Source organism: Ischnura elegans, chromosome 8 (assembly GCF_921293095.1).
Source record: "Ischnura elegans chromosome 8, ioIscEleg1.1, whole genome shotgun sequence".
NCBI lineage: Eukaryota > Metazoa > Arthropoda > Insecta > Odonata > Coenagrionidae > Ischnura > Ischnura elegans.
This window is the reverse complement of record NC_060253.1, coordinates 97,572,706-97,596,385: the sequence shown is the minus strand read 5'-3', so window position 1 is coordinate 97,596,385 and position 23,680 is coordinate 97,572,706. Positions and strand designations below refer to the sequence as shown.

The following is a 23,680-nucleotide window of genomic DNA, read 5'->3' as shown; positions in this document are numbered from 1 at the left end:
CACCAATTCCTTCTACCACCTTAACTTCGTTCTACCTCCTGCTCTTCCTTCTACCTCCTACACTTCCATCTACCTCCTCCACTTCCCTCTACGTCCTCCACTTCCTTCTACCTCTTCAACTTCCTTCTACCTCCTCCTGTTCCTTGACCTCCTCCCCTTTGTTTTACCTCTCGTCTACCTTTTACCTCCTCCACTTCCTTCTACCTGCTCCACTTCCTTCCAATTCCTCCACTTCCTTCTACCTCCTCCACTTTCTTCTACCTGTTCCACTTATTTTCTACCTCCTTCTCCTCCTTCTACCTCCTCCGCTTTATTCTACCTCCTAAACTTCCTTCTACCTCCTCAACTTCCTTCTACCTCCTCCACTTATTTCGACCTCCTCAACTTCCTTCTACCTCCTCTCATTCCTTCTCCCTCCTCCATTTCATTCTCCAGCCTACCCTTCCTTCTCCCTCCTCCACTTTCTTCTACCTCCTCCACATCCTTCTTCGTCCTCCCCTTCCTTCTCCGACATCCACTTCTTCTACCTCCTCCCCTTCCTTCTCTTTCCTCCACTTCCTTCTACCACCTCCTCTTCCTTCTACCTCCTTCACTTACTTCTTCCTCCTCCACTTCATTCTACCTCCTCCACTTCCTTCTACCTCCGCCAATTCCTTCTACCTCCTCAACTTCCTTCTACCTCCTCCACTTTCTTCAACCTCTTCCACTTTCTTCTTTCTCCTCCACTTTCTTTTTCCTCCTCCACTTCCTTCTTCCTCCTCCACTTCCTTCAACCTCTTAAACTTCCTTCTACCTCCTCCACTTCCTTCTACCTCCTCCACTTACTTCTACCTCCTCCACTTCCTTCTACCTCCTCCACTTCCTTCTACCTCCTCCACTTACTTCTACCACCTCCACTTCCTTCATCCTCCTCCACTTTCTCCTTCCTCCTCCACTTTCTCCTTCCTCCTCCACTTTCTTTTACCTCCTCCACTTTCTTCTTCTCCTACATTTCCTTCTACCTCCTCCTCTTCCTTCTACCTCCACCACTTCCTTCTACCTCCACCACTTCCTTCTACCTCCTATTCCTTTTTTCTCCTCCACCTTCTTCTACCTCCTCCACTTTCTTCTGCCTCCTCCACTTCCTTCTACGTCCCACAATTCCTTCTCCCTCCTCCACTTCCTTCAACCTCCTCCACTTCCTTCAACCTCCTTAACTTCCTTCTACTTCCTCCACTTCCTTCTACCTCCTCCATTTCCTTCTACCTCCGCCAATTCCTTCTCCCTCCTCCACTTCCTTTTACCTCCTCCACTTCCTTCTACCGCCTCCACTTCCTTCTACCTCCTCCACTTCTTCCACCTCCACTTCTTTCAACCTCCTCCACTTCCTTCTACCTTCTTAACTTCCTTCTACTTCCTCCACTTCCTTCTACCTCCTCCATTTCCATCTACATCCGCCAATTCCTTCTACCTCCTTCACTTACTTCTACCACCTCCACTACCTTCAACCTCCTCCACTTTCTTCTACCTCCTTAACTTCCTTCTACTTCCTCCACTTCCTTCAACATCCTCCATTTCCTTCTACCTCCGCCAATTCCTTCTAACTCCTCCACATACTTCTACCACCTCCACTTCCTTCAACCTCCTCCACTTCCTTCTACCTCCTTAACTTCCTTCTACTTCCTCCACTTCCTTCTACCTCCTCCATTTCCTTCTACCTCCGCCAATTCCTTCTACCTCATCCACTTCCTTCTACGTCCTCCACTTTCTTCATCCTCCTCCACTTTCTTCTTCCTCCTCCACTTTCTTTTTCCTCCTCCACTTTCTCCTCTTTCTCCTCCTCTTCCTTCTACCTCCTCCTCTTCCTTCTACCTCCACCACTTCCTTATTCCTCCTCCACTTCCTTCAACCTCCTCCTCTTCCTTCTTCCTCCTCCACCTTCTTCTACTTCCTCCTCTTCCTTCTGCCTCCTCCACTTCCTTCTACGTCCCACATTTCCTTCTACTTCCTCCACTTCCTTCAACCTCCTCCACATCCTTCAACCTCCTCCTCTTCCTTCTACCTCCTCCACCTTCTTCTACCTCCTCCACTTCCTTCTACCTCCTCCAATTCCTTCTACCTCCTACACTTCCTTTTACCTCCTCCACTTCCTTCTACTTCCTCCCCTTCCTTCTCCTTCCTCTTCTTCTTCTTCCTCCTCCCCTTCCTACTCAATCCTCCACTTCCATCTCCCTCCTCAACTTCCTTCTCCCTCCTCCACTTCCTTCTACCTTTTTAACTTCGTTCTACCTCAACCTATTCCTTCTACCTCCTACACTTCCATTTACCTCCTCCACTTACCTCTACGTCCTCCACTTCCTTCTACCTATTCCACTTCCTTCTACCTCCTCCACTTCTTTCTTCGTCCTCCACTTCGTTCCATACCTTCACTTCCTTCTACCTCCTCCACTTTCTTCTGCCTCCTCCACTTCCTTCTACTTGTTCCACTTCCTTCTACCTCCTACACTTCCTTCGACCTCCACCACTTCCTTCTACCGTTTCCACTTCCTTCTACCTCCTACACTTCTTTCAACCTCCACCACTTTCTACTACCTCCTCCACTTCCTTCTCCCTCCTCCACTTCCTTCTCCCTCCTCCACTTCCTTATATCTCCTCCACTTCCTTCTTCCGCCTCAACTTCCTTCTACTTCCTCCACTTCCTTCTACCTCCTCCACTTCCTTCTACTTCCTCCACTTCCTTCTACCTGTTCCACTTTCTTCTACCTCCTCCACTTCCTTCTCCCTTCTCCATTTCCTTCTCCCACCTCATCTTCCTTATACTTCCTCCACTTCCTTCTTCCGCCTCCACTTCCTTCTACCTCCTCCACTTCCTTCTACCTCCTCCATTTCCTCCTACCTCCTCCACTTCCTTCTACCTGTTCCACTTCCTTCTACCTCCTACACTTCCTTCGACATCCACCACTTTCTTCTACCTCCTCCACTTCCTTCTTCCTCCTCCCCTTCCTTCACCTCCTTCACTTTGTTCTACCTTCTCCACTTTGTTATACCTCCTCTACTTCCTTCTACCTCCTCCACCTCCTTCTACCTCCTCCACTTCTTTCTACCTCCTCCCCTTCCTTCTCCGACATCCACTTCTTCTCCCTCCTCCCTTTCCTTCTCTTTCCTCCACTTCCTTCTACCTCCTTCACTTCCTTCTTCTTCCTCCACTTCCTTCTACCTCCTCCCCATCCCAAACCCTCCTCTACCTCCTTCTGTTTCCTCCATTTCCTTCTTCCTCCTCCCCTTTCTTCTCTTTCCTCCAATTTCTTCCACCTTCTTCACCTCCTTCTACCCCCCCCCCCCCACATCCTTCTACGTCCTCCACTTCCTTCTACCTCCTCCACTTCCTTCTCCCTCCTACACTTTCTTCAACCCACTCCACTTCCTTCTACCTCCTCCACTGCCTTCTACCTCCCCCACTTCCTTCTACCTCCTTCACTTCCTTCTACCTCCTCCACTTCCTTCTACCTCCTCCGCTTACTTCTACCACCTCCACTTCCTTCAACCTCCTCCACTTTCTTCTACCTCCTTAACTTCCTTTTGCTTCCTCCACTTCCTTCTACCTCCTCCATTTCCTTCTAGCTCCGCCAATTCCTTCTACCTCCTCAACTTCCTGCAACCTCCTCCAATTTCTTCATCCTCCTCCACTTTCTTCTACCTCCTCCACCTTCTTCTACCTCCTCCACTTTCTTTTGCCTCCTCCACTTCCTTCTACGTCCCACAATTCCTTCTACCTCCTCCACTTCCTTCTACCTCCTCCAGTTCCTTCAACATCCTCCTCTTCCTTCTACCTCCTCCACCTTCTTCTACCTCCTCCACTTCCTTCTACCTCCTCCACTTCCTTCTACCTCCTTAACTTTCTTTTACCTCCTCCACTTCCTTCTACCTCCTCCACTTCCTTCTACTTCCGCCCCTTCCTTCTCTTTCCTATTCTTCTTCCTCCTCCTCCCCTTCATACTCAATCCTCCACTTCCATCTCCCTCCTCAACTTCCTTCTCCCTCCTCCACTCCCTTCTACCACCTTAACTTCGTTCTACCTCCTGCTCTTCCTTCTACCTCCTACACTTCCATCTACCTCCTCCACTTCCCTCTACGTCCTCCACTTCCTTCTACCTCTTCCACTTCCTTCTACCTCTTCCACTTCCTTCAACCTCCTCCTGTTCCTTGACCTCCTCCCCTTTGTTTTACCTCTTGTCTACCTTTTACCTCCTCCACTTCCTTCTACCTCCTCCTTTTTCTTCTACCTGTTCCACTTATTTTCTACCTCCTTCACTTCCTTCTACCTCCTCCACTTTATTCTATCTCCTCAACTTCCTTTTACCTCCTCAACTTCCTTCTACCTCCTCCACTTATTTCGACCTCCTCAACTTCCTTCTACCTCCTCTCATTCCTTCTCCCTCCTCCATTTCAATCTCCAGCCTACCCTTCCTTCTTTCTCCTCCACTTTCTTCTACCTCCTAAAAATCCTTCTTCCTCCTCCCCTTCCTTCTCCGACATACACTTCTTCTCCGTCCTCCCCTTCCTTCTCTTTCCTCCACTTCCTTCTACCTCCTCCTCTTCCTTCTACCTCCTCCAGTTCCTTCTACCTCCTCCACTTACTTCTTCCTCCTCAACTTCATTCTACCTCCTCCACTTCCTTCTACCTCCGCCAATTCCTTCTACCTCCTCAACTTCCTTCTACCTCTCCCACTTTCTTCTTTCTCCTTCACTTACTTCTACCACCTCCACTTCCTTCATCCTCCTCCACTTCCTTTATCCTCCTCCACTTTCTCCTTCCTCCTCCACTTTCTTTGTCCTCCTCCACTTTCTTCTGTCTCCTACACTTCCTTCTACCTCCTCATCTTCCTTCTACCTCCACCACTTCCTTCTACCTCAAACACTTCCTTCTACCTCCTCCACTTATTTCTCTCTCCTCCACTTACTTCTACCTCCTCCACTTCCTTCTACCTCCTCCACTTCCTTCTATCTCCTCCACTTACTTCTACCACCTCCACTTCCTTCATCCTCCTCCACTTCCTTCATCCTCCTCCACTTTCTCCTTCCTCCTCCACTTTTTTTTTCCTCCTCCACTTTCTTCTGTCTCCTACACTTCCTTCTACCTCCTCATATTCCTTCTACCTCCACCACTTCCTTCTACGTCCCACAATTCCTTCTCCCTCCTCCACTTCCTTCAACCTCCTCCACTTCTTTCTACCTCCTTAACTTCCTTCTACTTCCTCCACTTCCTTCTACCTCCTCCATTTCCTTCTATCTCCGCCAATTCCTTCTCCCTCCTCCACTTCCTTTTACCTCCTCCACTTCCTTCTACCTCCTCCACTTCCTTCTACCTCCTCCACTTACTTCTTCCACCTCCACTTCCTTCAACCTCCTACACTTCCTTCTACCTTCTTAACTTCCTTCTACTTCCTCCACTTCCTTCTACCTCCTCCATTTCCTTCTACCTCCTCCACTTCCATCTACCTCCTCCACTTACTTCTACCACCTCCACTTCCTTCAACCTCTTCCACTTCCTTCTACCACCTTAACTTCCTTCTACTTCCTCCACCACCTTCTACCTCCTCCATTTCCTTCTACCTCCTCCACTTCCTTCTACCTCCTCCACTTACTTCTACCACCTCCACTTCTTTCAACCTCCTCCACTTCCTTCTACCTCCTTAACTTCCTTCTACTTCCTCCACTTCCTTCTACCTCCTCCATTTCCTTCTACCTCCGCCAATTCCTTCTCCCTCATCCACTTCCTTCTACCTCCTCCACTTCCTTCTACCTCCTCCACTTCCTGCTACCTTCTCCACTTACTTCTACCACCTCCACTTCCTTCAACCTCCTCCACTTCCTTCTACCTCCTTAACTTCCTTTTACTTCCTCCACTTCCTTCTACCTCCTCCATTTCCTTCTACCTCCGCCAATTCCTTCTCCCTCCTCCACTTCCTTTACCTCCTCCACTTCCTTCTACCTCCTCCACTTCCTTCTACCTCCTCCACTTACTTCTACCAACTCCACTTCCTTCAACCTCCTCCACTTCCTTCTACCTTCTTAATTTCCGTCTACTTTCTCCACTTCCTTCTACCTCCGCCAATTCCTTCTACCTCCTCCACTTACTTCTACCACCTCCACTTCCTTCAACCTCCTCCACTTCCTTCTACCTCCTTAACTTCCTTCTACCTCCTCCACTTACTTCTACCACCTCCATTTCCTTCTACCTCCTCCACTTTCTTCTACCTCCTCCACTTACTTCTACCACCTCCACTTCCTTCAACCTCCTCCACTTCCTTCTACCTCCTTTACTTCCTTTGACTTCCTCCATTTCCTTCTACCTCCTCCATTTCCTTCTACCTCCGCCAATTCCTTCTACCTCTTCGAACTTGTCTACTTCCTTCGAACTTTTCCACTTCCTTCTACCTCCTCTCCTTCCTTTTCCCTCCTCCCTTTCATTCTCCCGCCTCCCCTTCCTTCTCTCTCCTCCACTTACTTCTACCTCCTCCACATCCTTCTTCCTCCTCCCCTTCCTTCTCCGACATCCACTTCTTCTCCCTCCTCCCTTTCCTTCTGTTTCTTCGACTTCCTTCTACCTCCTTCACTTCCTTCTTCTTCCTCCACTTCCTTCTACCTCCTCTCCTTCCCTCTCCCTCCTCCCTTTCATTCTCCCGCCTCCCCTTCCTTCTCTCTCCTCCACTTTCTTCTACCTCCTCCACATCCTTCTTCCTCCTCTCCTTCCTTTTCCGACATCCACTTCTTCTCCCTCCTCCCCTTCCATCTCTTTCCTCCACTTCCTTCTACCTCCTCCACTTCCTTCTTCCTCCTCAACTTCCTTCTACCTCCTCCCCTTCGTTCTCATGCCTTCCCTTCCTTCTCTTTCCTACATTTCCTTCTACCTCCTCCCCATCGTAAACCCTCCTCCACTTCCTTCTCTTTCCTCCATTTCCTTCTTCCTCCTCCCCTTTCTTCTCTTTCCTCCAATTTCTTCCTCCTTCTTCACTTCCTTCTACCCCCCCCCCCACTTCTTTCTACGTCCTCCACTTCCTTCTACCTCCTCCACTTCCTTCTCCCTCCTACACTTTCTTCAACCCCCTCCACTTCCTTCTACCTCCTCCACTTCCTTCTACCTCCCCCACTTCCTTCTACCTCCTTCACTTCCTTCTACCTCCTCCACTTCCTTCTACCTCCTCCACTTCCTTCAACCTCTTACACTTCCTTTTACCTCCTCCACTTCCTTCTACCTCCTCCACTTCCTTCTACTTCCTCCCCTTCCTTCTCTTTCCTCTTCTTCTTCCTCCTCCTTCCCTTCCTACTCAATCCTCCACTTCCATCTCCCTCCTCAACTTCCTTCTCCCTCCTCCACTTATTTATACCACCTTAACTTCGTTCTACCTCCTGCTCTTCCTTCTACCTCCTACACTTCCATCTACCTCCTCCACTTCCCTCTACGTCCTCCACTTCCTTCTACCTCTTCCACTTCCTTCTACCTCCTTCTGTTCCTTGACCTCCTCCCCTTTGTTTTACCTCTCGTCTACCTTTTACCTCCTCCACTTCCTTCTACCTTCTCCACTTCCTTCCAATTCCTCCACTTCCTTCTACCTCCTCGACTTTCTTCTACCTGTTCCACTTCCACTTTCTTCTTTCTCCTCCACTTTCTTTTTCCTCCTCCACTTCCTTCTTCCTCCTCCACTTCCTTCTACCTCCTTAACTTCCTTCTACCTCCTCCACTTCCTTCTACCTCCTCCACTTACTTCTACCTCCTCCACTTCCTTCTACCCCCTCCACTTCCTTCTACTTCCTCCACTTACTTCTACCACCTCCACTTCCTTCATTCTCCTCCACTTTCTTTTTCCTCCTCCACTTTCTTCTGTCTCCTACACTTCCTTCTACCTCCTCCTCTTCCTTCTACCTCCACCACTTCCTTCTACCTTCACCACTTCCTTCTACCTCCACCACTTCCTTCTACCTCCTATTCCTTTTTCCTCCTCCACCTTCTTTTACCTCCTCCACTTTCTTCTGCCTCCTCCACTTCCTTCTACGTCCCACAATTCTTTCTCCCTCCTCCACTTCCTTCAACCTCCTCCACTTCCTTCTACCCCCTTAACTTTCTTCTACTTCCTCCACTTCCTTCTACCTCCTCCATTTCCTTCTACCTCCGCCAATTCCTTCTCCCTCCTCCACTTCCTTTTACCTCCTCCACTTCCTTTTACCTCCTCCACTTCCTTCTACCTCATCCACTTACTTCTTCCACCTCCACTTCCTTCAACCTCCTCCACTTCCTTCTACTTCCTCCACTTCCTTCTACCTCCTCCATTTCCTTCTACCTCCGCCAATTCATTCTATATCCTCCACTTACTTCTACCACCTCCACTACCTTCAACCTCCTCCACTTCCTTCTACCTCCTTAACTTCCTTCTACTTCCTCCACTTCCTTCTACCTCGTCCATTTCCTTCTACCTCCGCCAATTCCTTCTACCTCCTCCACTTACTTCTACCACCTCCACTTCCTTCAACCTCCTCCACTTCCTTCTACCTCCTGCACTTACTTCTACCACCTCCACTTCCTTCAACCTCCTCCACTTCCTTCTACCTCCTTAACTTCCTTCTACTTCCTCCACTTCCTTCTACCTCCTCCATTTCCTTCTACCTCCGCCAATTCCTTCTCCCTCATCCACTTCCTTCTACCTCCTCCACTTCCTTCTACCTCCTCCACTTCCTTCTACCTCCTTAACTTCCTTCTACTTCCTCCACTTCCTTCTACGTCCTCCATTTCCTTCTACCTCCTTAACTTCCTTCTCCCTCCTCCACTTCCTTTTACCTCCTCCACTTCCTTCTACCTCCTCCACTTCCTTCTACCTCCTCCACTTACTTCTACCACCTCCACTTCCTTCAACCTCCTCCACTTCCTTCTACCTTCTTAACTTCCTTCTACTTCCTCCACTTCCTTCTACCTCCGCCAATTCCTTCTACCTCCTACACTTACTTCTACCACCTCCACTTCCTTCAACCTCCTCCACTTCCTTCTACCTTCTCCACTTCCTTCTACTTCCTCCCCTTCCTTCTCTTTCCTCTTCTTCTTCCTCCTCCTCCCCTTCCTACTTAATCCTCCACTTCCATCTCCCTCCTCAACTTCCTTCTCCCTCCTCCACTTCCTTATACCACCTTAACTTCTTTCTACCTCCTGCTCTTCCTTCTACCTCCTACACTTCCATCTACCTCCTCCACTTCCCTCTACGTCCTCCACTTCCATCTACCTCTTCCACTTCCTTCTACCTCCTTCTGTTCCTTGACCTCCTCCCCTTTGTTTTACCTCTCGTCTACCTTTTACCTCCTCCACTTCCTTCCAATTCCTCCACTTCCTTCTACCTCCTCCACTTTCTTCTACCTGTTCCACTTATTTTCTACCTCCTTCACTTCCTTCTACCTCCTCCACTTTATTCTACCTCCTCAACTTCCTTCATCCTCCTCCACTTTCTTTTTCCTCCTCCACTTTCTTCTATCTCCTACACTTCCTTCTACCTCCTCCTCTTCCTTCTACCTCCACCATTCCTTCTACCTCCACCACTTCCTTCTACCTCCTATTCCTTTTTCCTCCTCCACCTTCTTCTACCTCCTCCACTTTCTTCTGCCTCCTCCACTTCCTTCTACGTCCCACAATTCCTTCTCCCTCCTCCACTTCCTTCAACCTCCTCCACTTCCTTCTACCCCCTTAACTTCCTTCTACTTCCTCCACTTCCTTCTACCTCCTCCATTTCCTTCTACCTCCGCCAATTCCTTCTCCCTCCTCCACTTCCTTTTACCTCCTCCACTTCCTTTTACCTCCTCCACTTCCTTCTACCTCATCCACTTACTTCTTCCACCTCCACTTCCTTCAACCTCCTCCACTTCCTTCTACCTTCTTAACTTCCTTCTACTTCCTCCACTTCCTTCTACCTCCTCCATTTCCTTCTACCTCCGCCAATTCGATCTATATCCTCCACTTACTTCTACCACCTCCACTACCTTCAACCTCCTCCACTTCCTTCTACCTCCTTAACTTCCTTCTACTTCCTCCACTTCCTTCTACCTCCTCCATTTCCTTCTACCTCCGCCAATTCCTTCTACCTCCTCCACTTACTTCTACCACCTCCACTTCCTTCAACCTCCTCCACTTCCTTCTGCCTCCTGCACTTACTTCTACCACCTCCACTTCCTTCAACCTCCTCCACTTCCTTCTACCTCCTTAACTTCCTTCTACTTCCTCCACTTCCTTCTACCTCCTCCATTTCCTTCTACCTCCGCCTATTCCTTCTCCCTCATCCACTTCCTTCTACCTCCTCCACTTCCTTCTACCTCCTCCACTTCCTTCTACCTCCTTAACTTCCTTCTACTTCCTCCACTTCCTTCTACGTCCTCCATTTCCTTCTTCCTCCTTAACTTCCTTCTCCCTCCTCCACTTCCTTTTACCTCCTCCACTTCCTTCTACCTCCTCCACTTCCTTCTACCTCCTCCACTTACTTCTACCACCTCCACTTCCTTCAACCTCCTCCACTTCCTTCTACCTTTTTAACTTCCTTCTACTTCCTCCACTTCCTTCTACCTCCGCCAATTCCTTCTACCTCCTACACTTACTTCTACCACCTCCACTTCCTTCAACCTCCTCCACTTCCTTCTACCACCTCCACTTCCTTCTACCTCCTCCACTTACTTCTACCACCTCCATTTTCTTCTACCACCTCCACTTTCTTTTACCTCCTCCACTTACTTCTACCACCTCCACTTCCTTCAACCTCCTCCACTTCCTTCTACCTCCTTAACTTCCTTATACTTCCTCCATTTCCTTCTACCTCCTCCATTTCCTTCTACCTCCGCCAATTCCTTCTACCTCTTCCACTTACTTCTACCACCTCCACTTCCTTCAACCTCCTCCACTTCCTTCTACCTCTTTAACTTTCTTCTACTTCCTCCACTTACTTCTACCTCCTCCACTTACTTCTTCCACCTCCACTTCCTTCAACCTCCTCCACTTCCTTCTACCTTCTTAACTTCCTTCTACTTCCTCCACTTCCTTCTACCTCCTCCATTTCCTTCTACCTCCGCCAATTCATTCTATATCCTCCACTTACTTCTACCACCTCCACTACCTTCAACCTCCTCCACTTCCTTCTACCTCCTTAACTTCCTTCTACTTCCTCCACTTCCTTCTACCTCCTCCATTTCCTTCTACCTCCGCCAATTCCTTCTCCCTTTTCCACTTCCTTTTACCTCCTCCACTTCCTTCTACCTCCTCCACTTCCTTCTACCTCCTCCACTTACTTCTACCACCTCCACTTCCTTCAACCTCCTCCACTTCCTTTGACTTTCTTAACTTCCTTCTACTTCCTCCACTTCCTTCTACCTCCTATACTTTCTTTTACCTCCTCCACTTCCTTCTACCTCCTCCACTTCCTTCAGCCTCCTCCACTTCCTTCTACCTCCTCCACTTCCTTCTACCGCCTCAACTTCTTAAATAACCACAGTTGTTCAGTTTCGGTGGGGAAAAATATTAAAAACACAATTGAAACAGAAACAACTGCGCAGTGGAGATAGCTCTACTTAGTCTTTCAACTCGAATGTTGTTTTGGATGGGTGAGGGTGAGTCCAATTTCAAAACTGCGGAAGGGTAACTACTCGAGATTTAACTGGAGTATTCAATGGAAATTTCAAAAATATATTCAATATTCAAACAATCGTAGATGGACAGGTGGGAGGGAAGAAGGGCAAGGGACGTCCCCGACCGGTTTACGCAGTGCAGGTAATAAAGGATGTAAAACATAAGAAATACGTCAGTGTGAAAATGCTAGAAATGAGAGTGGAATGGAGAGCTGAGTCAAACCAATATAACGATCATTGACTAATAAAGATGATGGCTAAATAGTTATTTGAGCATAGGTCCAGTATATATGATGCAAAAAATTTGTAGGCAACGTTTCATTTTATTACAAACTATCATCAGGGCTATGAATGAAAACATGAGAGCAATATTAAATACAATGATATCCAATATATTTACATAAATAAATGTTACGATAGTTTTTTTTACAATAATGTAATTAAAAAATATGTAAATAAGAACAGAATACACAAAACTTTTTGACATACCTTAGCTCAGCACATATTTATTGATGTAACGTTACTAAGCTATTACCAAACCTAGTTACCATTAATTTTTATAATAATAATCCTTACCCCTAATCAAAATTAATGGTAACTGGGTTTGGTAATAGCTTTAACGTAATATCAATAAATATGTGCAAAGCTAAGGTTTGTCAAATTTTTGTGTATTCTGGGGGTCTATTCTCTAACTCGAAGCTCCCGTTCTGGTAGCTTTGAACTAGCTACCAGAATTGGCTACCAACCGTATTCCTTAAATGGGAGTAGCTAATTCAGACCGAGAATTTATGGTAGCTTTCTCAGACCGGATATGGGGTATGAGAAATATTTCGTGCGAACTCAGTTTTTACTTTTAGAACCAATGAAATCGCTCGTTTCATTGTGTTGCCTGCGGAAAAATCATAATGTAGTCGTTCTCGGGTGACCTTTTCTTCTAGCGGAAATTAATGTGCTTTGTAAATTACGAAATGTTGAGTGCCTTTAGCTTTCATTATTGTAGAAATACGTAGAAATAATTATATTAGGCTATGCGGCATTTATATCAATTTAATAGTTTCGATCGATGTAGCAGTTTATGTCACGAATGATAATCATAACCAGTAGGTCATGTAAATATAGTGAAGAAAAAATGTTAGTGAACAACAAACACATAAAACCAATGCAACGACATTGTCGTTCTTATTCCCGAAAACTGTTCACTCATCGCTCCTTATGCTTCTACATGTTTGATACAAAAATTTTGATGACCAACTGTTCCTGTGCAGAGATTGTTCCTTCTTGCACTGCGAAAGAGTATCGCAATTACATGTGTATACGATAAGTATTGTGTGTATATGATAAGTATATATTATTTCGGGAATATCTTCAACAAAGTTAATGGGAAGGTGGAGAAAATTATGTTTGAAAGTTACGTCATTTCGCTCAGATCAGCTCAGGCCTAAGCAATCGTTTTAGGCTCACAATAAGCTTCAAACGATATTTACACAAAACTCTACTGTCGTGCCGTTCTCACGACGGCTAAATTAATATTTAAATGGTTTTATGAATCAGTATTACATGCTAACCGCCAACCTTGCAGTATTGCAAGCGAGGGCGATTCATTATAACTTGACCACGATTATGATAAAACAACCTACGTAGTTCCTTCTCTCAATATTAAAGTCATATTATATTATTGTTTTTGTGATGACTCCGTGGACTTCGGGAAAATCCATGGCTACACTTTTTCAAAATTCAAAACAAATACACAGCCTTATAATTACCGGCACTGAAATTAAATGCGTATATAATGCCAAAGACCCACAAATGAAAGCAGAATGAGATCATGAACACATTCATTCATTGGAGGAGCAAGAAATTTATTGATAACTATCATTAAACACCTTACATTGAATTATAACAAAATAATATCCCATCTCTTCACGGTCTGCCTCTATGTAACACTAAACTCTCTTCACCCAAGCACTTCACAACAAAGATCGTTGCTGAAAATGCACGGGAAAGTTAATCATAAATGTATTGACACTTGCAAAAATAAGAGATCCATCTCTGTGCAGTGGATACATTGGCATTGGTAATGATTTCAACGCATCAATTTGTACCGTCACTACAACACACTATCTCTCGCAACATCAATAATAATCACTGTATCCGAGTTTTGTCTTCTCACTAGTAATGACTTCATGCAAAATAAGATTTCACGTGAAATAAAATGATTAAAAGCAACATTTATCTTCTCCAAATAATGAAATCAACTAGTTAGCGCGATCAATAGTTCACTCCGAAACATACCTGTTTAATCACGAATTTTATCACTCATTCCCACTACTTTGTTAAGAATACAGTAATTGAAGGCTTCAAATGATTTACGCAGCATTCCCGACCTCATTAAAGAGAATAATTATGGAAAACGACAAAAATTGTCAACACTTTTCTTGTTTACCACTCCATCGCTAGCCGTGCCAAGAAAAATACTGATGGGATAGAACAAAAGATTAGCGGCATGCGCCACTTGGTTCACGGCGGTTCATAGGAATTCCCTATATGTATTTTGATGGTAGCTAGCTGAAGCGCGGGGTCCCGAGGGCGCGCTTCGCGAAGCTACCGTGGTAGCTAGTTTGAAGCTACGGAAGTAGCTTCACAGCCCATAGAGAATAAGGGAGCCTTAACAGTTCGGCGTTGCGTTGACGCCGCGGATAGCGAGCCAATCAGAGCCCGTCTTTGAGAATTGATGACGTCACGTCTCCAGCTCGCTGCGTCGTCGCAGAAAAACTGAACCTGTCGGATTTTCTCTGCGTCAAGGCGGCAGTACGCCGACGATTTCGAATTGGTGTTTGTTTCTGGGTATACAAATATGCAAGATTAGCTCTAATGGGAGTGGCAAATGTTATGTATTTCATTATTTACTACTATTTTGAAGTGTTCAGCTTAGATATTTCGTATCTTCCCTAAACATAAGACGAATGTTAATCATAAATTAGATTACAATCACTGAGGAGCATAGATTAGCGTAACACATATCCGTAAATGGTATCACAAGCTAAATACAGCGTGAGAGATGCTTGTTGGTGACTCGGTCGCTAAAATTCCAAGTGATATCTAATAATCGTGCACTCATAATCTACCCGGTTAGAGCTATTTAGATAACGTGACTAGGACAATCTGTTTGAACAACAGTTATCATTAATAAATATTCCTGATAAAATTCCACGTTATTCATGTTCATTGAGTGTATGTAATTAGCTATTTTTCGAATATTCCGAGTTAAGAAATAAAATTTAAAGGTCATAATAATGCATAGGCAAGGGCCATCACTACATGCATTATTATCGACTTTATCTTCACCATATTAACTTCAAATGCTATTTATAGTTAAGAAGAATATTAAGAAATGAAATTGTGTTAACATGCAGAAAACAATATATGTATTGTGCGTTTAGTTTGAAATCATAAGATGATATGCTCACAGGCTGATTTTTAGGAGCCGACGCTTTTTGCCTTTCATTTGTTTTCGCAACGCAGAGCTGTGAAGGGCTCCAGCTTGCTGCGATGAGTTAGCTCCGCCCCCAAGTACGCAACGCCGAGCTATGAAGGCACCCTAAGGGTTGGAGCCTAATAAGCTATCGGTAGCTTCTGCTGGCTCCTTCGCCGGAGCTTCAGCGTTAGAGAATGCAAGTGGGAGCAAGTAGCTTAATAAAGCATCTCTCCACCAGAAAGCGTGAAAGCGCTTCGAGTTAGAGAATAGACCCCCTGTTCTTATTTACATATTTAAAAAATGATATTATTGTAAAAAAACTATCGTAACATATATTTATGTAAATATATTGGATATCATTGTATTCTTTATTGTTCTCATATTTTCATTCATAGCCCTGATGATAGTTTAGAAACGTTGGCTACAACTTTTTTGCATCATATATACTGGACCTATTCTCCAAGAACTATTCAACCATTAATTAAAGAAGTTCAAGATAAGAGGAAAGAATTTAATTTTCTAGTAAAGATGAGGATCCAATGAACGACTATTTTACTAAGAGCCACTTTATTAGGAGACAGACAGCTCACCTCTCCGTTGAAGTAGCAGAAGATGAGTGCCACGAGCAATCCTTGAAGCCCATCGAGCAGGTAGTCGGCGTAGAAGTAGAGCTCTATCCAGTCGCAGTGTCGCCCGCTGCTGCTCGGCCTGTAAGCCGTCACCACGAAGTGGAGCCCGAACAAAGGCAGCAGAACCAGCGTGGCACGCACTGTTTTCCTGCTTGATCGGCGGCGGCACCACCATCGAGCACAGGGAGAAATCGAGAGACAGGAGAGGTCTGCGTGAATTGACATACATACGAGTACATATTAATTACTTTACTCACTCACGAACAGCGCGACTGCTTTGAAGCCTGGGCAGAAGATTAGAAATTGAGAGTCAATGCATAAATCAACACGCACGTCGTGTTTTCGCGTCAGCTAGAAGCCGGAGAAGAGCATCCGCTTTGCTTTAATATGATAAAATAATATTTTCAAAAGTCGCAAAGTTACTCGGAGTCCACATTGAGAGACGATTAACGGGTAACTCCTACATTCAGACAGCAATAGGAAAGACTAATCGAGTTGGCGCATCCCTGAGGTCAGTGGCGCAGCGAGGAGGAGGGTTTGGGGTTTGGGGGACAACCCCCCCCCCCCCCCAGAGCGTAGAGAATTTTTTTATTAAAATATTTATAGAGTAGAATGACCTACCTGAAGTTATTTTTAAGATCTTTCCTACAAATGCGAAAATGTGTAGGAAGAAGTGTGCATCACTTATTGATTAATTACATAGTGGTTTAAAAGGGAGAGTGTGAAATTGGGTCAATGTTCATTTTTTTAGTTGTATTATATTAGAATTGATGCATTTAATGGATTGTTTGAAATTGGTTTATTGGGACAATGTTAAATTCTTAGTTGTATGATATTAGAATTAGTGTAATATTTTTACCATGAATATCTATTCTGTTTCTAAACTTTGTATTAGATAGATAGAAACTTATGTACACATTTGTTATTCATGTACATCTAATGCTGCCACCAAGCAATAGCCTACTTGCAGCAATGTATAATAATAATAATTTAAACATGGAAAGTTTTGTGATTAATATTAGGGGGACGGATGACTCACAAACAAAACATCAAACTATTCACACAACCGTAAAACTCACCATTTTGAACCATTTATCTTAAACAATTTCTTAGGGACGTCCCACACACCTCCCGCTTGCCCTGGCGGGTATTCCAAACCCCCACACACCCCAGTATCAGTTGCGCCTAAAACCTCCCTAGAGTTCATTTCTAGCTACGTCCCTGCCTGAGGTCACTTAGAAAACCAAGCTCTCGACTGTCTCTAAAATCGATGCTTTCTCTTCACATCGCCTGCATTAAACCTTCACTAAAGTAAGCCTCCTCTGCCTGGCTCCACGCTGCTACTACTCATGTAAAACGTCCACGGAAAACGTAATGACCAGAAAAGGAATAGATACTCCGTGGTTCCCGAGCAAGTACCAGTCCACCGGGACCGGCTGGTAAACCCCTTGAATGCAAAAATAGATTTTAATAGACAATAACTTTATAATTTCACAGAACTGACAATGCATTCAGGTCTGAGGATGAAGTACGACTAGTACCCCGAAATGTCGGCAGCTATGGAGAGGATTACCCGGTGGAACACCCGAACGTCCTTCACTACAATGCATTGGTAACTTCCCTTTGGGGTTATTTCCCATAAATATAACACATGTATATAAAATAAATGTAACACCGTGTTCCCAAAACTGCCATTAATACTTCCCACATCCCCACCCCCATTTAAGTGCCTGATACAATGCATTGGCCAAACCAGTATTTACAAATTTTACGAAACAATTTAATAAAGAAACACACAGTACACGGCCCTCGGGCTTGAAGCTTGGAATCAAACGAATGGCAGATATCCTGAGTGAGTGGATGAGAGAGATTCCACACGGAAATTGGTTTAAATGGGAGATCATTTTTCAATCCTTCGTTTGCAGTAAAGTCTTTAAACTCCATTCCTATTTGATTGATAGTACAACAGGAGACTTTGAACTCCTGAAATTACTTTAAGACGAAAGCAATTCAGGTATAACTTCAATTGTTTGCGAGCTGACTTTTTGGAACATGCTCATGGTTAAATAAACATTTGCTTATTCCACGCAGCTTTATTCTGTACTTGACTTGCTTCAACACTCCCTTGTCATTATCTAAAGGTGATAGGATGTCACTACAGTGACACATGATAATGATACAGGAATTTTGGGAACGGGTCGAGGTTGTACTAAATAAAGCTGTGCAGAATAGCCGAAGTTATCAATACATTTGCGTCAATTACTTTAAAGATATTGGGGTAATTTTTGATTCAAGATTGTCTTATGATTTACATGTTTCAGACATAATATCCGAGGCATATAGAATTTTGGGCTTCATTTCTTGTGCATGTAAGGATTTTGAAAACATCCACTGTCTAACGTTATTATATATGCCTCTTTTCAGATCATTCTTAGAATACTGTTCAATAGTGTGGAAACCTTTCCATGGGGATCTTTGGAATCATCCGTGGAGAGGGTCCAACAGAAATTTATAAGGTATCCATCGATCAAATTTTCTATTTCAAGAAAGAAAGGAGATTTTGACAGTGTAATAAATTACCTAAACCTGAAAAGTTTTCGATGTAGAAGAAAACAATTTGGTGTTTTATTTTCATATTATCTTCTGAACAATTTCATAAAATGCTCAACCTTATTATCATTTCTCCCTATAAGGGTACCTTCGGTGAATACAAGACTCTGCACTTTGTTTAATGTTCCTTATCTTCCAAATAATTACTCTTTCTACATGCCACTTTACGGTGTAATGAGAGATGCTAATGAAATCTCAAGTGACATAAACTTTTTTGCTTCTACTTGAAGTATCTTCAAAAGATATATGAGAAGCAATGTATCTTGACTGTTTGCCTTTTTAATAATGTCATATCAGTATTCTTATTTAAAATTTGTCTTATTCATTTGTTAATATTACTATGATATTTTTATTTTGAATCTCTCCATCATACCCTTGATGCATCTTTTTTTACTTTAAGTACTTGTAATCAATGTACAACTATATGCAGGGTTTTATATCAACCCGTGAAATAAATATATTATTATTTATTTAGCTGTGCAGGTAACATTAACTTGCTAAAATACTGGCTTCTAGCGTAGCTAAGCGTAGGATGAAGATACGTTTAAAAAACTACAGGAACAGAAAGTACTGAACAAAAGAGATGGCTCGACTCTTTCATCAATCCATAGGATGATTTGGATTGGTAGGGGTAAAGCTCACTTTAAAACTGCAAGTGAGTGGGAAAATCGCCCGCCGGTCCCGATTTCAGACGAAAAGAGTGCTACCCATTTCGTCAAAGAAACTTTCAACCTATGGCGTCAAAGGTGGTGTCGTGATTTATTGTTTCTTTGAAAGGTGCTATAAGTCTGTGAATATATTGCGGACACTGGCCCAGAATAAGAGATGTAATTTTGTTTTACCAGAGTATGAAAAAGGTAATGAGAATTCCATAAAAATTTTAAGTCGGAAAGTGAACTTTAACACTAGGAATACCGGACTTGACACCCCTCCTAGAACTACCAAATGGAGTCATTTTGACTCCTACCTTATAATTGTTTATTTTTCCAGTTTTTCTCTGTTTTCATTCATACATTGCTTTAGTTTATCGTTTTTTTTATTATTGCAATATTTCAGACGTGGTTTTAACAAAAAATTATATTTTATTTTAATTCGAGATTCGACCGTATTGCTTTGAAATTCTTTTTTCCTACCTGCTATGTTGCTTTAAAAGTATTTTCACTGAGGAATTGGATTAAACAGCAAACATAGACATTTCAACACATTATAATCATGTTTGAATGATTAAAAATATTACCTAGGCTACATGGAAGTTGGGAAGATAATTAAATACAGCAAAAATTGCATTTGATAAACCACGCATTTGGCTGAGGTGCTTTACAGTTCAAGAATTGTCGTTCATTTTAATTGCTCACACAAAGATGTTTGGCAGGTCATACAATTCCCAACAGATTGATTATTTTTGCTCCTTGGTTTTGCCGGGAAATATTTTTTTTGCAGAATCCCGTTAGAAGAATATGCAGCATTGGACATGCCACGCTTCTGTCGAGATCTAATATGAGTATCAGCCAACTCTGTATCGAGCTTTTTCAAAAGCGTCTTGCGCGAAATGTTTTTGGTACCTAGTCTCCTTGTACACTATCCATGAATACCTACTAAGTCGGAAGTATTTTCCAACGAGTGGATAGGCCATCGCTGAGTATATGCTCTTGTGGTATATTTGTGATTTCATTTCTTTTGGTACTTCTCTCCTATTTATTTACCTTTCCCACAATACTAGTACCCTAGCTTTTTTGCTGTTCAGCGAGTTTGGCTAAGGTAATGTAATTATCTACAGTAATATTTCGCCCTTTTTCAGAAACGGTTGCATTATTTTCAGTATTACTAAACGGAAATCTGCATGAAGTGAATTATCTTTTCCATAATAAGGGAAGGCATTTCCAAGAAATTTGCTATCCTTGTCAACAGCTAGCCAATATTTATGGCCGTATTTGTCCGGCTTAGAAGGAATGTACTGAGTGAAATACACCTGATTTTACTGGGGAAAATTCGTTCAACAACCGTGATGTAAGGATCAGGTTTTTAACAATCAATGTAATTATCTGTGAATCTATCCTACTCTATTGAAAAGACGGCAAACTTGACAGCTTTGAGCTGCTGGAATCGATTTGATTTCTCATCAAATCTTAGGTAGTGTAAAATTTCTACAAACCGATTCCCAGTCGTTCATTTTAGAAAATGGTATTCCCCAGTCGTTTGACCAAATACTTGCAACAGAGAGATCATTTGTATTTGATATTCCGCGGGCATAAAATATGGCTATACATACATCTAGCTCCCCATCGGAAAGAGTAAAATCTTCATAATTTTGCCTGCGTGCTTCCACAATTTTACATCGCTTTGTGTGAGTCAGTATAAACGAATCAATAAATAATCGTAGATAATATCTTTGTTTTGTAACTCCTTATGAAAGGGAAAGTAAATGTAAATTACTGCATATCCTTCGCACGTGTTTTGTCTGAATCTTCAGACTAGCTAGAAACGTTTTGAGGGATAAAATCTTCGACTTCGTCAGAGACGAAATGATCTTCCTTATCGCATTCCGATTCACCTTCCGGTATAGAATGCAACATAGAAAGGACATCTTCACGCTTTAGCGTACTTCTTCTGGTCATACTGCCAGTCAGAAAAAAATGGAAGCCTTACTTCACAAGAGTTCTACAGTCCACTCGAGAGTTCACTAATGCAAAGGACAGCGCACGGTTTTCCTGTACGACGCGCGACAGCCAACGCTGTCAAAGCCGACAATGCTAGGACACTAACTTTATTTCTTTCTACTGATTTATTTACCTGGTTCATCATGATATCAATGGAAGGATAAAATGGTACTTCTTCAGGTTGAAAATCAACTTCCAAGAAGTCAAGGCTGAAATAAAAGCACTGCAGCGCAATACGGTGTATACAGTATTGTGCTGTGCGAGTCTTACAGGTGGGGAGAAGGGAGGGGCAAGGGAGGATGGGCAGACACGACGGCTTCTAAACCCATGAATTCGAAAATACTCAATATGAATGGCATATTCACCACTTTATCGCAAGATAAAATGATATGAGGACATTCATATGGTTTGTAGTTCCAAAGACGGACCCGTAAAATTAGAAATGCCTTCAAAGTCTCGCAAATATTGGCCTAAAAGCGAAATAATTATATATTTAAGCCATCGATAGATTTGAATTAATTATTTACATAAGAAGAAATAAACTCTTGAACAAATATTACTATTTGGCGAAAAGACAAGCAAAATACATTAGGGAGTCAAAATGACTCCCTTTGGTAGTCAAAGGTAAATTTTGAAAAATGTGTACTATTTTACTTTCTAGAACTATTTTGATCGCAAAGCCTTATTTTGTGTCAAAAATGAATAAAAGTCACGGAATTGCAGGCCGGAATCCGGAAAACTATAGTCAGGGGAGAGAAATAAAAATCGCGAGGAGTCAAAATGACTCCATCGGTAGTTCTAGTGTTAAAGTCAATAAGTATGACGATCATTCCATTTGTACCGTATTATTTTGTGTAAACTTGATGTTAGTTAAATTTTTTCTTGATAAAGATTTTATTTGAATTGTGAAAAAAATCTCTCTTGTGTGTTGAGTGCTGATGTGACTTCCCTAAGTCCAGTATTAGAAGTAACTACAAAGTTCAATTGAGTCACATGTTCAAATCACCTTGGTTATGGCCTGGCGTTTCATTTTTTGCAGTATTAGAGCAAGTAAAGAAAGTAAGATAAGGTATTTGTTGCAATGTGTAATACAATGCAGTTTCATATCCGCCATATGAGAAGACGCAGTCCCTGAAGAGATTGGTCTGAGTTGATGTCGATCATGGATGAGCCCGTCCTTACCTGTACTGACTGGGTTCGTTGGCGTGGGCAGCTCGAAGTTTGGTGAACAGAACGCGTATGATGTTGATGAGGAAGATAGCATTCAGCTGGAAAATAGAAGAGAAATTAATTGAGGTGATACATCGTAAGTACCTGGCATTAAGGAAACCAAACAGGTATGGTTTTATGCTATTTATTTACTAGTAATTGGTTGAAGTCATTTCTGTAAACGCAAATGCTCTATTAAAGCTAAGCCATTAATGGAAAATTTAAATTTCACATGGCGTATCAGCTTTGAAATCAACTCGACCCAGAAGGAAATATTTTGATGCATCAATAAAGTATTATCAGCTGACCAAAAGTGTAAAAATAACAACGGTAATAATGTTAATTTGACAATGTTATTCGAGAAATAATTTTTTACAAATGCATTCATCCAGGCATATTAATCCGATAAAAGTTTTGTAACACGGAATTTCTGTGAAATTTTATATTCAGAAGGGAGCAGAAAAAATCGCTTTTTTTAAATCTCCGCTGCTCCTCCCCTCCATATAAACCATGTAGAACAAATATAAAAACAATTTTGGTCTATGATGTGGCAGAATCCTTTTTCTTTGAATACCTCGGCGTTTTGAATTTTACTAGTATTTCAATATTCATGGAGTCTATTTAGGGGATGAATGAACGCTCATGAATGTGAACTTCATCAAATAGAGCTCCCAGATGGACTTTTAACCCATTAATCCCCAGCGTTGCGTTAACGCAACATTATTGAATCCTAGTTCTCAGAACAAGTTTCTACCTCAGAATTATTTTTATTCGATTTACTGACTTTTTAAAATATCTCTAGTTCTAATTTTGTCATTTCCACCAACATTTTCATTTATGTATTTGTATGTTTATGACTGATGGCGTTTGGCATAAACATCGGTGCGCACATACGAGACACCCTAGGAAAAATAACATGACCCAGCATGTCCGTTAAAAGGCAGAATGGGGAATTTCCTCCGAAGGAATACTGATAACTCCCGGCGAAGATGTCGAGTGTGCAAATCAAGATAAAAAATTAAAGATGCAACATAAGTTTTTGAAATTACTTTTTTGTATTTATTTACCGGAGTTTTCCCAGCGTTGCGAATACGCAGCATTATGAAAATCATATCATATGATGAAAATATTTTTTTCCGTAAAAAATCATCTCAATTTGGCCAAAATAAATAGGAAAATGCGAAACAACCGAAGTTAAAAGCCCTATATACAATCTGGGGAATAATGGGTTAACGACGTTAAAAAATGTGAATCGCCATGTCAAGCACTATTTTCGCATATTCCTCACTAATTTCATTGAATTTAACCCTTAAAAAGACTGGAGACAAACGGGTGAAAAAGATCACGATTGAAAGCACACGGAAAGTAAAGGCGGAGAAGAAGTGGATGGTCACTTGCAGTGCTCCCCGAAAGCTCTAATTAAGGTTGAAAATTGGTTGTTGTATTTCGGATTGCATACTCGAAACAGCATAAAT

At 42.8% G+C, this 23,680-nt stretch overlaps 1 protein-coding gene across 2 annotated transcripts in view; it reads right to left on the bottom strand.

Annotated features, from left to right (window-relative positions):
- LOC124164141 (calcitonin gene-related peptide type 1 receptor-like) overlaps window positions 1-23,680 on the bottom strand; it is a 365,480-nt gene that overhangs the window by 14,612 nt on the left and 327,188 nt on the right. The window contains exons 12-13 of one of the 2 annotated variants that reach the window (XM_046541332.1): window positions 22,179-22,264; window positions 15,691-15,880 (exon numbers count right to left, since the gene is read on the bottom strand). In XM_046541332.1, the coding sequence (XP_046397288.1) occupies window positions 15,691-15,880; window positions 22,179-22,264 (276 nt within the window). The remainder of the gene's footprint in view (window positions 1-15,690; window positions 15,881-22,178; window positions 22,265-23,680) is intronic. The other variant, XM_046541333.1, reaches the window with a different exon arrangement.